At 30.8% G+C, this 17986-nt stretch overlaps 1 protein-coding gene across 1 annotated transcript; it reads right to left on the reverse strand.

Annotated features, from left to right (window-relative positions):
- Positions 1-9733: 9733 nt before the first annotated feature.
- LOC112805582 (uncharacterized) lies at positions 9734-11744 on the reverse strand. The gene is made up of 4 exons (XM_025847948.1): positions 11201-11744; positions 10954-11124; positions 10307-10842; positions 9734-10264 (listed from the first exon to the last, which is right to left on the reverse strand). The coding sequence occupies exons 1-4, from the start codon at positions 11742-11744 to the stop codon at positions 9734-9736; spliced, it is 1782 nt and encodes a 593-aa protein (XP_025703733.1).
- Between the last annotated feature and the right edge of the window lie 6242 nt (positions 11745-17986).

Raw genomic sequence — 17986 nt, forward strand, 5'->3', positions numbered from 1 at the left:
ATGGGTGAGGTAAGAAAACTCTAAACCCTTGTGGTTGCCCAATTTTGTGTGCCCTAGTGCTAATTTAGTGAATTGTGTGAATTAGATTGAATTTATGTTAATTTGGAGTTTGAATTGGTGAATTGGAGCTCTTGGAACAACCCTTGGTGGTTGGAATCATTGGAGTTGATTAGGAATCTTAAGGCTTGACTTTTGGTGGTTTTGAGCTAAGAGAGAAATCGGTCAAGGTATGGTTTAGGTTTCTCGTACTTAATATATAATGTCTTACGAAAACTTAGACTAGATGACCATAGAATACATTGGAATTGTTTGTTTGTGTTAAATGCTTAGCAAAGTTTTTGAAGGATATTGAATTAGTATGATATTGAGTTGACGATTGTTGCTTATGGTTGGTAGTTAATGATGCAGTGAAAATTATAGTTTTGGAGATGGATTGGTAATTAAGTTGACATGGTATGTAGAGTTGATAATGCATGATAAATTCAATGATTTATTGATAATAGATGATGAAGTTATTGATTTTGTGATATGAATATAGTTGATGTGGTAAGAGGATTAATGAATGAGGACTTTGATGGTGGTAAATAAGAATGTTGGTTGTGAATATGGGAAGGATAATGATTTGTATGTTATGATTGAAAATGTTGGAGGAAAATGTATGTAAACTTGAGGCATGATTGGTTGTGGTAGAATGTGGGGTTGTACTGCTGTAAATGGTATGTTTTGGTGCTATTATGAATATAAAAATGTCGGAATTAAGTTATGTTTTTATGAAAATAGAGGTTTGAGGATTTTCTAAAAAATCCTATTTTTGGCTGAACTTCGGCGAGCCATAATTTGGCTTCCGGCCCTAAATTGTTTCAAACTTATTTTATATGAAAATCAGGTTGAGCTTTTAAACACCCACTTGGGTAGTAGCCGCAGTAGTGGTTATTCCACTGGCTCTGGGTTAAGTAGGTAGTAGTAAGGTGGTTGTAGCTCAAACCCACTTGCTCTGCGATGGGTGTTTCATTCCATGGTTAGCTACCAAGATGTGTCGGGTTGGCTATATAACCGACATATGATATCATCAGCCGTAGGACAAGCATGCATCATATGCATTTGTTTGAATTGTTTGCTTGTGCATTAATTGGGATTGCCTATGTATTTATAATATGTTGTTTATTATATTTGTTATCTGTATTACTTGTAAATTACTTGTGTTTGCCTTGGTTTCCTTGTCTGTCTGTGATTTCACTGGGAGTCAGAGGATTGGAGGAAAGGCGGAGAATTAAGGGTTTTGGATAGTATTTGGTTATGTTTAGAAATCCTAGGAAAAACCACCCTTATTTATGGTTTTCAATTTTAATTCATTAAGTTTTATAATCTGAGTGTCGGCGTTCTAAGATTGCCTTTGGCATTTTCAAAACCTTATATCTTATCTACGTCGCACCTTTACCATGCTGAAAACCTCCGGTTCTCATCCCATACGATGTTTTTGTTTTCAGATGCAGGTCGAGAGGCACCTCGTTAGGCATCTGGAGTTCTCTGCTGCGAAGTGGGTTTTTTGGGATTATACTTTTGTTCTGTTTCATTATATATATGTATAGAGTCTCCCTATGTATATATGTTTTACTTTTACACCTCATAGAGGTTTATGGAGAGCTAGGGTTGCTTTTATGTATTTTGGGTTATATATATATGTGTGTGTGTGTGTGTGTGTGTGTGTGTGTGTAACTATTCTCTTGCCAGCCTTAGCTTCGCAGGCTGAGTTCGAGGCTTGATATTTTGCATCTTGAACTTTTACTCTTACTTTCCATGTATATGTACATATGTTTAAGAACCTTAGTTTCTTTATATGCAAGTTACATTATTTCTGAGCGTTGTGCTTTTATATTTTGCAATTTTTGCTTTACCTTTTCTTCAAGGCTCCGCGTATATTATATTCTTCCAATTATTATACTATATATATTTTATTTTAGAGGTCGTAGCACCTCGCCACCTCTGTCTTATATCCTAGATGTAAAGCTCTGTGTGGTAGGGTGTTACAGATGTAATGTGACACGGTATAGAATAGCCACGCTGAGAAACTAAATTAACCTTTATTCCCATTAATGGCATCGCATTGATGCACCAGAAGGTGAGTGATTTCTGAAAAAAAAATCACAATGTGTTATAAAATTATTTTTATTACAAAAAAATTTAAAAGAAAAAATTTAAATACAATACAAATCTTTGAAATTGCATCTCTAAACTTGACACAAATTTAGCGAAACTGAACTTAAATTGAGAAAATTCAATCTCATTATATGTTCCACTTCGAACATTCTCGGTAGACATAGAAAGCATAGAGGGGATGGAATATGAACTTAGCCTATAAAGTTTCTTGGAAGCAATTACTCAATTAAAAATCAAGCTCCTTCTAAGAAAACTAACTTTATCTATATTTCATTAGGTTGATCATAATATAAGTAAATCCAACCATCCCTGAGTAAAATAAAGTTCATTACCTCTTCATTGAACTCTTTCATCCATATAATTAGAACTTGAATCAGTGAATATAAATCGAGATGGTATTTGATGGATATGGTGTATTGTAAACAATTGCAGCAAAAGACAATCGCACTAGAATGTTAAACGAAAAGAATAAGTTTAAGTATGAACAATCATCAAATTATCAAAAGAATAATATAATAGAATGATTACATAAAAAATGCCGTAAAAAATGATAACTTGTACTTTAAAGAGATCAACTTCGATAAAAAATGAAGAATACATTCTTATTATGTGAAGTAATCAAAGAAGAATAACAAATTAGAAACAAAATGCTTTGCCTTTCAAATCTAGACTCATGAACTACAATAAAAAGCTATATATAGTCTTTAGTAGTACAAAATAATTATAGAAATTAATTATTGATATCAATTTTAATTTATGGTAATTAGAATTATAAATTTATGTTTAATCTTTTATTTTTTATTATTGATATCTTAATCTTTTTAAAATACATTTTGTTTTTATAAAATATAATGTGTGTGCTGTTTAAACCTTTTCTATTATTATTATTATTATTATTATTATTATTATTATTATTATTTGATATCAACATAAATCTGTCACAATTAATGTGTGTATCAACTTACCACTAAATGTACTTGATTAAAAATTATTGCATAATGATTGAGAATTAGAATGATATCAATTAATATAATTAAAATAATTAAAAATATTAATAATTGACAATTAGTATAATCATATAATAAATATTAATTTTTATATAATTATAATAAAGATATTTGCTGAAATTAGTATAATTACACATTATTTATTAAATGCTAATTATAATATAATTATAATAAAAAAATTTTCTAAAATGAATTTGGAAAAGAGAGGTATGTATACTGACATCAGAACGTGCCACATCAATATTTTTGCCGTCAGAATGTTACTTGTTGCAGAATATTATAATGATAATGATTATAGCAGTTTCCTTATTTATATATATGTATATATTAATTATTTGTTTAATAGTTTCTTTATTTTTAGAATATATTTATTTTGCTAGATAATTCTAAATATTTTTTATTTATATATACATATATATTAATTATACGTAAATATAGGGTTAAGTATGATTTTGGTCCCCAACATAGATGCCGAAAATTTATCTCGTCTCCGACCTTTTTTCGCTACAAAATGGTTCCAAAGGTTCTAATTTATTTTAAAATCGTCCTTTTTTTTTATCAAATTTTTAATTTTTATTCCAAAAATACCTCTAACTAAAAAAAAGAAGACGCTGAATAAGCAGGAAAGGGATTCGCGGGGGGGGGGGGGGGGGAGTTCGTTCAGGGAAGAAGAGGGGGAGGGGGGAAGGGCCACCGTCGCTGCTCGTCGTCATTCGGTCGCTGGATCTCACCACTGCACCTCTTGACTCGGCGGAGGTGCTTGATGGCGGTGGGTTCTGGTTCGAGGTAAGAACTGGGGAAGACTTCGGTCGTAAGCCGAGGGAGGAGAAGAGGTCACGCTGTGACGGTGGCGCTAGGATAGCACGAAGAGAAAAGAAGAAAAGGGTTGTGGCACTGTGATGGCTGTGTTGGCGGTTTTGTGTAGCTCGCCGGCTTCTGCTTCTGCTTGCATTCTTCTTCTGCTTCTGCTTCTATTATGTTGTTGATTTCTGATTATTGTTGCTTCTGGTTGCTTCTGCTTCTAATTGATTACATTGATGTTTCATTGTTGTTGTTGTTGTTTGTTGATTCATTATTGTTGTTGTTTTGCTCCTACTTCTATTTCTGCTCCTGCTCCTGCTCCTGCTCCTGCTTGATTACATTGTTAATTCATTGTTGTTGTTGTTGCTTCTGGTTCTGCTTCTTTTTCTGCTTCTGCTTCTGCTTGTGCTTGATTTTGGAAAAGAAGGGAAATGGGCATTTAGTCCGAAGGACGGTTTTAAAACTAAGTTAAACCTTCAGGACCATTTTGTAGCAAAAAAAGACCGAAAATAAAATAAAATTTCGACCTTTTTGTTAGGGACCAAAATTATACTTAACCCCGTAAATATATTTTAGTCACATATATGAATTATTTTTTTATTATGATTATTTCATTTTGAGTCTAAAATCATTTAATAATTTTTTTGTTCCTTATTATTCATGTCATGTACGTGTAATATTCATCAATTACGATCATTTTTTTATTATTGTGTGTATGTATATGTTACTTGTTTAATTAATATTTTTCTTGTTCTTTGTACATATTTATTTTGTTATATATATATATATATATATATATATATATATATATATATATATATATATTAATCGTATGTAAATATATTTAAGTCGCATATATTAATTCTTTTTTATTATGATTATTTATCTTCATATATCTATATATATATATATATATAATTATTTTTGAGTGTACAATTATTCAATAATTATTTATTATTAGTATTATTGTACCTGTAATCTTTATAAATCATAGTAATTTTTTTAAATTATGGTAATTTAACATTATATTAAATTTAAAGTTAGAACATAACCTAATAGACATAATAATCGTTAAGAAAAATATAAATTTTAGATATAAAAATTTACAATCACATAATACATTAATGGACATATATAGTTTAAAATTGATCTACTCTAAATTAAAAATAAAATATACAATTAATGCTAAATTAATTTGATTATTTATTTTAAAATAAATTATTATAATTATGTACACTTAATTCTCAAAATTAAAAATCTATGATTTTGTTATGATTTAATAGTGTTCTTATTTGTGTTACCCGAATATATTAATTGTTTAGTTAGTAGTTATCTTATTTTTAGTATATATTTATTTGTTTAAATAATGTTTTTATTTATGCTACTCGAATATATTTATTTGTTTAGTTATTATAGCCGTAATTTCTTGACATTAGTTAACGGTTATCTTATTCATAATTGTAGATTTTAAATTAATATATTTTAATTATATATATATATATATATATATATATATATATATATATATATAGTATAATCGTATCTATTAAATTAGTATATTATTTAATTAATAATTTCCATACAATAATTTTACATCATTGATAGAAATAATTGTCATATTAAATGTACTATTTATTATTAGTAGATTTGTTAATTTAACTATTTTATTTTCAATTTAGTTATATTGCTTGCAAATAAAAATTAAAACAAATTTAAACATAGAAAAAAATTTTCATATTAAAAATTTAGAATAACATATCTAAAAAATAACAGTCGTAATATATAATTTGAAGTAATAATTTAAATTTCTTTTAAACTAATTTAATCAAATGCTATATTAGAATTAAATTAGTAAAATAATATTTAAGCTATTCTAATTCTTTGACATATATAGATTAGATTATCGTAACAACAACCAACCGAAACAACGTCGTCAACTCGAACAATTAGAATCCATGCAAATTTAGACCATCCTCTTGTTAAATAAACTTCATCATCTATTATCCATGTAATACGACAAAGTATAGAATAGTCACATTGAGAAACTAAATTGACTTTTATTCCCATTAGCGGCATCGTATTGATGCACCAGATGGCTAGTGGTTTCCGAAAAAAATCACAATATGTTATAAAACTATTTTTATTACGAAAAATTTTAAAGAAGAAAATTTAAGTACAGTACCAATCTTTGAAATTATATCTCCAAACTTGACACAAATTTAGCGAAACTAAACCTAAATTGAAGAAATTCAATCTCATTATATGTTCCACTTCGAAGATTTTCGGTCTGACATAGAAAACATAGAGGGGATGGAATATGAACTTGGCCTACAAAGCTCCTTGGAAGCAATTACTCAATTAACAATCGAGCTCCTCCTAAGAAAACTAACTTTACCCCATTCCATTAGGTTGGTCATAATATATGAGTAATCTAAGCATCCCTAAGTAAAATAAAGTTCATTATCCCTTCATTGAACTCTTACAACTATGTAATTAGAACCCGAATCAGTGAATACAACTCGAGATGGTATTTGATGGATGTGGTGTATTGTAAACGATTGTGACAAAAGACAATCACACTGGAACGTTAGACGAAAAGAATAAGTTGGAGTAATAACAATAATTATCAAATTATCAAAAGAATAATATAATAGAATGACTACATAAAAAATACAATAAAAATTGTAACTTGTACTTTAAAATGATCAACTTCGATGAAAAATGAAGAATACATTCTTATTCTATAAAGTAATCAAGAAAGAAAACAAATTAAAAAAATGCTTTGACTCTCAGATCTAGACTCATGAATCACAAAAGAAACTATATATAATCTTTAGTAGTACAAAAATAATTATAAAAATTAATTATTGATATTAGTTTCAATTTATGATAATTAGAATTATAAATTTATGTTTAATCTTTTATTTTTTATTATTGATATCTTAATTATTTATAAAATATATTATTTTTATAAAATATAATGTGTGTGCTGTTTAGACTTTTTCTATTATTATTATTATTATTATTATTATTATTGGTTGATATTAATATCAATCTATCACCATTAACGTGTGTATCAACTTGTCACTAATTATGTTTGATTAAAAATTATTGCAAAATCACTACAACAAATTCGGCAGATAGCGGCAGAAATTTTGCGGCGGTTTGGCAAAATCGCCGCAAAAAAACATAGGGCGGCGCATATAGCAGCGGTTAGGTGTTAGGGCTGCTAACAGGCCGACATTTAGCGGCAATTTTTTACAAACCGCTGCTATATTGCTGTCAAGTTTGAATTTAGCGGCGGTTTTTTTCATACCGCCGCTATATGGCCGTCAGGTTTGCATTTCGTGGCGTCTTTTCTAAAACCGCCGCGATATGGCCTCCGGTGACTTCCTGTTAGGTATTTTGCGGCGATGTTGTTCTAAACCGCCGCAAAATGCGTATTACTATGTATTTCATTAGATCTCTTTAGTAATAACTATTTAGGTATAATCTAGTTAAGTAACGACTACTATCTGAAGCTACATATATTTAAATCCTTGTTACATAAACTCGTAACACTTTTTCTACATTCATTTTATGTTAAAAAAAATTCACAAGTTACTTGTAAACTATATATATGTAAACTTATGTGAACAAATTTACCAATAAGATTTACTTGATTACGCTATTGGCATTTAAAAATTAAGTAGGGAATCATGGATGTGAAAGAAGAAAATAAAATCAAACTCTGATATTTATGAAGTTAAAATAAAGTTCAAGAGAACATAAATCAAAGTTACTCCTCTTTGAAGTTATGCCTTACTAAACCTAAATCAAGAATAAAGACCCAACTCATTAAACTAAGGAAATCAGCGTAACTGTTATAATAAAAGATCAAACTTTCTCTCCAACATCGTATTGACCTGGTAAAAAAAACTCTGTTATGAATCTATGGGCTTCACGTTTTAGAAGATCTGATATTTCATCTCCATACCATGGCAATTTGTTCAGATCAAAGCACCTTTTCTTAACATGTATATCATCTTGTTTATCTTGTTGGTCTTCTAAAGTTTTATCCTCTTCATCCGGAACCTTATTCAGATCAAACTGCATGGATCTATCGATTGCGACAGAGGATACATCATCTAAATTGTCCTCTGATCAGACTCTTCTCCATCTAGGCTGTCAGGAACTATTTCTCCGGAATATTCAGGTAAGACTTAAAATATCAACATGCACATAACAGAATGAGTATACATAAAAGAAATTGAGAACTCTGGAGTCATTAAATACTGACTTAGAAAAAAAAACAAACTACAAGATGCTAAGACAATTTTATTACTAAACGCAAATTTTTGACAATTACCATCACCCTTGTTAGTAGTTTGTGCAATTTTCCTAAACATAAGCTCTGTAGCAATTGTTGTGCTTGTAGAAGAAGACGAAAAGTCCTCATTTTTCATCGATCCTGTTCCACCGTCATGTTATCTTCACTATTGTTTTCAAAACGTAACACTAGTGAAATTATATTACGTAATACATAGCAAGATTATAAAAAATGCAACCCTAAGAAAAACAACAACTATAGAAGGAATAAAGATTTAACGTAAACTAACATTTCTATATTAAAATCGATGAAAGAACCAAAAAGTCGGCTTTTACTCATGAGGATTCACAATAACATAAATATTTAACTGCAAAAAAAGAACCACACAAGTGTAAAGTAACCAAAGAAAATAACGTACAACGCTGAGTTTATTTAACTTAGTTAATGACAAAAAGATCATTTTTAAATCACATTAAAATGCTTCATACAAAGCATTACGCGACATCATCAAAATTCTCTGAGGCATTTTCTATGAGGTCTTCTATATCTTCCTCCCTTGTCAACAGTAAATCTCCAATGTCACCTTCCGCTAACATGTTCAACCCTGGCTATAGAGAAAAACCAACTTCAGCTTCTTCATTCTCTTCTCCCATGTCATACAAATCCCTTGGTTTCACCTGAACCACAACACTCCATTCTTTAGCTACTTCATCATCCACATAGTATACAAGCTAAGCTTCTGATGCCAATATGTACGGTTCATCTTTATTGTACTTTATTGTACTTTATTGTAGAGAAGAAAATTAGTCCAACTAGAAACTGGGGTAAAAGAGTTACATTGGTGTTTTAGAAATACATGCGTATACTTACTCAAGGAACGGAACCACGACATCGCAGTTGACTAGCACATGACGATGAGCTTGATGTTTTTCCATTGGAATGAGTTCGAAATGCGAAACTGCCCCTAATGCCTTGCCAATAGCTGGGAAGATACTCTCCCCTAAATTGTGAGGAACGTCAACAGGCTCATTGTCAACTCGCCCTGGTCGGTTGATTCTAGTCTCAATATTATCCAAATACCTAGAACAGAAAGTCAGGATTTTCTCAGATAAATAGCCTTCTGCAATTGAGCCTTTTAGTTGTGCTCTATTACAAACATATTGCTTCAGAAGTCCTAAATACCTTTATATAAATACAATAAAATGCTCAGTATATACACAATTAATTGATTTAAATGTACTAAAGGGGTTTATCAGTAAGCTAACCTTTCTATTGGATACATCCACCTATAATGTACGGGTCCACCAAGAGTAACCTCATTAACGAGATGCACGGTGAGGTGAACCATGACGGTGAAAAAAGATGGAGGAAAAATCATTTCCATTTGACACAAGGTTTGCACAACATGATTCTGAAGCTCAGCAAGCTGCATAGGGTTTATGGCTTTTCCACAAAGTTCTCAAAAAAATGACGACAAATTTGCAATCACATTGGACACCGGACTCGAAAGTGAAAACTTCACCAAAATTGGGAGTAATTGTTCCATCAGAATATGACAGTCATGACTTTTCATCCCAGATAACTTGCGCTGTCGTAAATCAACACAACGAGCAACGTTGCTAGAGTAACCATTTGGAAATATCACATTCTGCAAAGTCTTCAGGAAAATATCCCTCTGTGAATTTGACATCGCAAATATTGTAGAAGGATATTTATCACCTTCCCCCAGCCATAATTCAGGCCTTATACCCATGCATTGTAAATCTCTGCGAGCTTTAAGATTGTCCTTTGATTTGCTGCTATCCATTAAGATAGGGAAGACCACATTGTCACACACGTTTTTCTCTATATGCATCACATCAAGGTTATGACGCAACATCTGATCCTCCCAGTACAGGAGGTCAAAGAAAACACTCTTCTTCTTCCAATGTGAATCATCTTCATCCGCATCCTGGCCATTGCGTCTTTTTTTAGATGTCACACTTGAACTCTTTCCAAATGAAACGTGCACATTAGACTATTGCCTCAATACATCTGTTTCGGATAACTTCTTTGGCGGATCTCTACTTTCGACCTGCCCGTCAAATCTATTCCGGTCTAGTCTGTATTTGTGTCCCTGATTTAAAAAGCGTCGATGGCCCATGAAACACCATTTTTTACTGTCTTTCAGCCGATGTGTCTTAGCATCCAAGTTACACGTAGGATAGGATAACCCACTGTGCGTATTCCAGCCGGATAGGTTTTCCAATCCTGGAAAGTCGCTGATAGTCCACATTAGTGCCACACACATCTTGAAAGTGTTTCCCTCTTTGGCATCGTAGGTTTCAACGCCATCCCATAATTGCTTCAACTCATCTATCAAAGGCTGCAAATAAACATCTATGTCGTTACCTGGCATTTTTGGCCTAGGAATAAGTGTGGATAGAATGAAAGATGTCTGCTTCAAGCAAATCCAGGGTGGTAGATTATACAGAATAAGAATCACATGCCAGATGGAGTACTTTGTGCTCATATTCCGAAAGGGATTAAATCCATCGCTCGCCAAGGCTAGGCGAACATTGCGCGGATCTACCGAAAAATTAGAATACTTTGCATCAAACTTTTTTCATGCTTCAGCGTCCCTTGGATGCCTAAGGAAACCATCGTTATTAGACGCCTATTTATGCCATAACATATCACTCGATGTCTTGCTGCACATGAATAACCGCTGCAATCGTGGTATGAGGGGAAAGTAACGAAGGGTCTTGGCTGCTATAAGTTTTCCATTTCTCTTCACTGATACGTTGAGCCTAAAAAATAGAGCCCTTTTTAGTCTTCTGCTTCCATCTTGAACACCCACATTTCTTGCACCTAGTCAGGTTCACATCATCACCTCAGTACAGTATACAATCATTTGGACAAGCATCTATCTTGGCGTATTCAATACCCAGCTTTCTTATTGTCTTCCTGGCTTCATACACCATCTTTGGAAGTTTTGCTTGTTCGAATGCGTCCCGCAGTAAGTCAAGAATCATTGTCATAGCCTTGTCACTCACACCGCACATACACTTGATATGATAAAGCTTCACTAAAAACGATAATTTGGAGTACTTTGAGCATCCGGGATATAACTCCTGTTCTCCATCTGACAGTAGATCGTTAAAATCCCGCGCCGTGCGACTTGGACCTTCATACATGCTCGGTAACACGTCTTCATCATCTTTTGCATGTTCGATTGTTGTGATGTCCTCACTTCCATGTTGGATAGTGAAATTGAATGTCTCGTTGACCATTTGGTGCATTTGATTCACTTGGGATATCAAATTTTCATCTACTCGTCCCAATCCAGGCCTCTCTTCAACCGGCTTCTCACCATGACGCACCCAAATAGTATATCCAGGAGAAAATAGTCGTAACAACAGATGATCGTATGCATCCTCTCTTGTTTGCATAAGTTGAAACCCGCATTTAGGACATGGACACTTTATCATACCATCAGAGGATGCATTCGCAAACGCAAAGTCTAAATAATGGTTCAGTCCTTGCCTATATTCCACACTACTCCGTGATTTTAAAATCTAGGTTTTATCAATATCTAGTATAGTATCAAAATATATCGAAACAATTAATAGTGACATAAGAAAACATGAGAAAACAAAAAAAAACCGATGACAGTATAAGTAATGTGCAAATAAAAAACATTGTGAAAAATGACAATTACATTTTGTACCAAAATTTAAGATAATAGTTATAGTTATCATTGTTCAGTAATGGGAATAAGATGAAAAAGTGCTATAATTTTTCAAATATTTTATTAATATATTTTATGATATTTTTATTATTTTTTGATCATGTGAATTCTTTTTGTTTTATCTTTTATTATATTGTATTTATGTTGCCTATGAATTTTATTTATTTATTTTATTCACATGAATTTAATTTAGTTTTTATTGTATTTTTTTTGTTTATCTGATATATGCTGTTGGTTTTATGAAATTTTTATTATTTTATATCTGTATGATTTTTTTCTATTTTTTGATGTACTCTATCTTTGTTTTATATTACTTTATTTATTTTTTAATTTGACTTAGTAAAATTTGTAATTGTAATTATTATATACTACGTTTATTATAAAAAATTTGTATAATATAAACTATCATCCTATAAAAAAGGACAAAATAAATAAAAAATTAATTATAAGTAACAATAGAGTCATAAATAATAAAAATTTATAGTCCAAAATAATTCTAACTTAACGAGTATGGGTAATACTAGAAAAATTTTCAAATATTTTTTTGTTTAACATCATAAAATTTCTAGTACACTCTTTCATATTTTTTTAATATATTTATTTATTTATATAATAAATATTTTTTATATTATTTATGTGAGGTTCTGTTTTTGCATGTATATAAAAAAATAATTTTATTTGATATATTTTTTAGTAATTTTTCATCTAAAAGTAATTTTGATTAGTATAATCTAAACTACATTTATTTTACTATATTTAATGTTGATCCCAAATATTGCCAAACATAAATCATGTTAACCTAGTCTTACTTTTTATCGAAATCAATTTTGTGAATATAATTTTATGCAAACTCACGTTTGCAAACTGAAATCCAAACACACACTAAATCCTTTTATATATTGTGATAGAATTGGTTTCAGCAACAAAAAAATTGAGCGAAGATAATATTTACTAGAATTTATAACTTGCAAAAATTATTACACCATATAATAATTAATAACATAATTTTAATATAAATAATACTATTAATATTAAAATATCCTTATAATATAACAATATTATATGTTGTAAATTAATATACAGATATTTAATAGTTATAAAATATAAGCAATGATTGTAATAAATTATAATTAATATAATATTTATAATTACATTAATAAGGACCTTAATAGTTATAATATATATAATAAAAAATATATTGTAAATTATGATAAGAATAATATTATGTTCCGTGATAAAGATATTATTTATAAATATTTATACGGATATTAATATTATAAATATCTATAGCTATTATAAACAACGGCTGTTATACGCAATTATGCTTTTAATATATGTATACGTATTATAAGTATATTAATAGGGATTTATAGTATAAGAAATATCAGTAATTTATAATTATTACTTATTTAAGGGCATAACATAATAACGATTGCTAATTATGTACATTACTTATATCGATATTTTATTATTTATATGAAATCTTAAAATTAATTTCTATCATTAATTTTGGTCCAACACGGTAATGTTTTGATTTTTATTAATTAAAAAAAAACACTAAACCTAAAGGACTATCCCCAAGCCCCACACACCTCCCCGGTCCCAACTCATGTTCCCTCTATTCTGAAAATTGAATTGAGAAAGAAACAAAACCTAGCCACCACCGCCCTCTCTTAACCCCTTTCGTAGCCATCGCCCAGCGCAGCCACCGCACGCCCACCGCTTTGCAGCCCCCACACTCCCGAGCTCGCTTTGTCGTCGTGGGTCGCACCGCTACGCCACTCCTCATCGTGGGTCATTGCCAGGTCGCTGCTCCTCGCCGTGGGTCGTCGCCGCATTTCGGATCCTTGCCGTGGGTCTTCGCTGCTTCTTTCCTCCTCGTCGTTTCTGCTACTCCCCTCATCCTGGCGCCGTTTTTGCTTCTTTGCTCCGTACCGTGTCCCACAGTCATTGATTCTCCATCGTGGCTTCTCTTTTTCGCATGGCGTCTCGCAGTCGAACCGGCTACCTTTTGTCGTGGCTCAAGTCTCTAGTCTCTGCTTCAACCATTGCAGGTCTCAGAGCTCAAGTTTCAATTCTCTTTTTCTCTGATTCAAGCCTTCAACCCTCTCAGGTTTCAAGTCTTAGTCTCTAACACTCCATGACTATATTTCCCTGACTCTATCCCTATGAAATTTCAAATTTATTCTGAACATGCATATGATGTATTATTGATGATTCTACTGAATTTTGAGATGTTAATATTTTGAATTTTTATTTCAATTCAGTCTGTTCATATTGAGTTAATTCTACTGATATTGAATAATTTCTACTGATATTGAATTTTTGATATTGACGTTTTGCTTTATTTGTTCTCTTAATTTATTTTGATAATATTATTTGAGCTGCTGGGTTAAGGTATTGATCATGAATTGTATTAAACTTTGTGAATATTGTTAATTTTTATATGCCATTGTGAGCAGATTTTGTTAGTGATATAATTTTTTCGGTTAAAGATCTATTTTTTGAAGGGGAGTTTGTTTTGATTTAGACTGAGTTTAGGAAAAGTATAGAAAAGGTTTCAAATAGAACATACATGAGACGCAGAAAAACAATGTTACTTACCTGGTTGAAGATCCATATAATTGGCTTTTACTGTGCAAATTAAGGACTTCAACAAACTGAAAAACAAAAACCGAGTTTCGTCGTGAGAAAGGAAAACGATTTAATATGAAACAGTTCAAAGTAGCATATATAAAAATATTTACAGAGAAACCCAAATAGAGGAGAACCAGATAGGTGAATTTGGCTTCAGAAATTATTTGTGCTGAAATTGAGTAAACTGATTGTATTGCTTATCAGTGAAATTTATTTAATTGAATAAGCACGTTTATAACATTTGAAAATCACATATTTTTGTAATAGATTATTTCAACAAACTTTTAAAATTATACCAATATTCTCTATTTTTATGTTATCCTAACCGTTCAAATCCATTTAGATTATGCAGGTGGTTCATTTTACTTTTTTAACGATACAATAGTTAACTTGTTTAAGTTAATATGGTAACTTAATAACAGATTTGGTGCAACAATAAAGGAACATGTACATTGCATAATAGAAATTTAAAAGTGATTTGAAAATAATCTAACAAACTATTTGAATTGGTTAACGTTAAATCTGATTGTCAAATGTTATTGTGATCTTGTTGTGATCTTATCCTATTTATCCTCATTTTCTATTTTATCCATACACCATAAAATTTCTATATATCTGAAACTCTCCTATTAGTTGCACTTCATTCTGAGCAGGTGAGAGACCTCTCCATTTCAAACCAGTTACGTGAGTTCAGTTTTCTTTCTGTTCGAGAGTTTTTTCCGTTGCTGAACATCCCATAAGATTGTCTTTCCACAGTTAAGGTACGTTGTTTTTCTTCTTATATTTATAAGTTTTAGGAGCACATCTGTACAATCAATATTATAATCAGTACTAATATAACAAAAAAATTTATAAAAAGTCTAAAAAAATAAAAGTATACAAAATTCTATTGAAAATATATCTAAAATCGATATTTAACAAAAAAACTTTATATGCTTTGTTCATCTATTTATATAGGTCAACACTACTGTATACATAGATAAAAACTTTTCTTTAAAAGTTGTCCTTTGTTAATTAACAATAAGGTAAAATTAGAAAGCAACTGCTTAATTAATGTTTAATTAGCTATATATGTTTAAATTATATGTTGTATACCTTATCATCCCTTGTTGGAAGATGACTACATACAGTGATCTGATCTTTGCAGCAAAAGACAGATCAGTAAAAAATAAACCTCAAGAGTAAGCATGTTTCCGATACCAACTTAGGTGACACACGTTTTCACATAACAAAAACTAACAATAGTTCAACATTAGTAAAACTAGTGAGAATAAAATTTTCCAAGCTCATTCTCCAAGCCTAGATGAATTTGAAACCTCATTAGTTCAACTGATGAAAGGGATCGGATCCTTCGTAATAAACCAGTATAATGCTCTGTAGTCTGTAATTTCAATTTTTTAGTGGATAGAAGTGCTCTATTGATGTGAAAGCTCTTTAAAATTAGTCTCATATATGTGACTTACAAGTAATGGAATCGAATCTGATAAAGGTTCTATTCATTTTCCAGAATATCTACCCACAAGTAACATTTCATAGAACATCAGATTACAAGTTTTGAACTTTATGCTGAGCTAGATAAACACTAATCACAAGATTCCATTTTCCACCCCTCTCAAACAAACTTTCTGGCACCGCTTTTTATATTCATAAAATTGAATCTAGTATTCTTCCATTTCAAATGAACAGAACAAACCCAATCATAATTGCAACGTAGATATAAGAGCTTAGCAATTTGAGGGAGTAATTTCAATTTCCAATTGGGTGAACTACAGATCTAGAATTCAAAGATTATCCAAAAACGAATGTTGGTCTCTTCTAAACCGTTGAAACAAGTAAAACACTTTCGGCTCAGATGACTTTACTTAATTCTTTGTTTTCGGGAAACTAAAGCCATCGCTTTATATTCCTAACAATCTATTCCACCTAAATGAGAGGGAGGGTAACGTCAGTTTTTATTTTGATAATGACATTGACTAAATACTAACAGCTTATCAATTTCTCAAGGATTGAGCATCCAATCCTTGCAGATAAAGGCATGAAACTTGATGATTTTTTGACATTATATAATAATAAACATAGATCCTAGCTAGTGCTTTTATCACATGCCACCGTTTTGATAGATTCAGTTTAGACCCTGCCAAATTTTTTAAGTAAATAGATAAAACAAATAAAGCATTATTGTCGTTGGTTAAGACTTAAGAGATGGCAATGCCCGAGCACTGTTTGATTGGAATACTTTGATGTGTGAACTTGCATCTTTAACATGATTTTGTAGGAGAAGAACAAGATCTTAATATTTACTTGCAAGTGACGTAGAGCTCAAAAGGTTGTGAACTAAACACTAACATATATTAAAATAGAGTATTTCTATATATTATTTAATGCAAATGAAAGTTAGACAGCTTAAACGTTAAAGAATACTAATATTATCTCCCATCCCTTTTTACAATAAGTCAGGAATCATGATTACTATCAAATATAAACATCTAAAGCAACGACAAGACTTAAAATTTTATTAATGTGTGCTTTTCTCTTCTTTTCTTTTTGTGTCGTTGGGTACTGTCTTTGCAAGCAAGTTAAGATCATTAACACAGGGGATCTTATCCGTAAGCAGTTCTAAGTGACAGTGATTAGATACTAGCTTTGAAAATAGAAGGAAGTATTAGGGGATCAATGAATTAATTAATAATAGTTAGTGCCTCACTCTCGTAACTTGAATTTAATGTTTGCTATCACTCTATTATAAAATTAAACCAAAATTTTAATTATGACAGGTTATTTCAACAAACTTTTGAAATTAAAGCAATATTTTAATTATTTCAATAAATTTTTAAAATTAAACCAATATTTTAATTATGACACATTCAAATTTATTGAGAAACCTGTTATTAATCCTAATTAATAGTACGACTTCAACTAACATTAAAAGTAATGCTTGTTTTTTATTTTAAACTAATTTAGTTAGACTTAGTTGATTATGTTGTTAATTTATTAAAAAAAATAAATTCTAATATTCTATCAGGCTATGATGTATCATGTAATGTGCCTTATAGTGTTCCATATAGATTTCATAAATTTTTATTCCCTATTTTTGGGGTATAATTTGTATTCTCTATTTGCTTTATGCATTTTTTTACGCTGTGCTTGTCATTTGTCTACTAATATCATTTTTTTTAGTATTCATGCTTCAACTAAATGTATACTTTGCCAAATTGCCATATAAAGAAGTGTGTGTTTGTTGCGCTTTACTGTTATGAAACATGCAAATAAAGTCACTCAAGGTAATTAAACTCCTATAAGGAACACTGACCTTAATTAAAGTGTCAAGATAATTATTATGTTGAC

Source organism: Arachis hypogaea, chromosome 6 (genome assembly GCF_003086295.3).
Source record: "Arachis hypogaea cultivar Tifrunner chromosome 6, arahy.Tifrunner.gnm2.J5K5, whole genome shotgun sequence".
Lineage (NCBI taxonomy): Eukaryota > Viridiplantae > Streptophyta > Magnoliopsida > Fabales > Fabaceae > Arachis > Arachis hypogaea.

Coding starts and splice junctions, on each gene's coding strand:
- LOC112805582 (XM_025847948.1), bottom strand. CDS start 11,744: ATGATAAAGTGTCCATGTCCTAAATGCGGGTTTCAACTTATGCAAACA. Junction 11,125..11,200: donor GAAGACAATAAGAAAGCTGG/GTATTGAATACG, acceptor GAACCTGACTAG/GTGCAAGAAATGTGGGTGTT. Junction 10,265..10,306: donor AGAAGTTATCCGAAACAGAT/GTATTGAGGCAA, acceptor TCATTTGGAAAG/AGTTCAAGTGTGACATCTAA.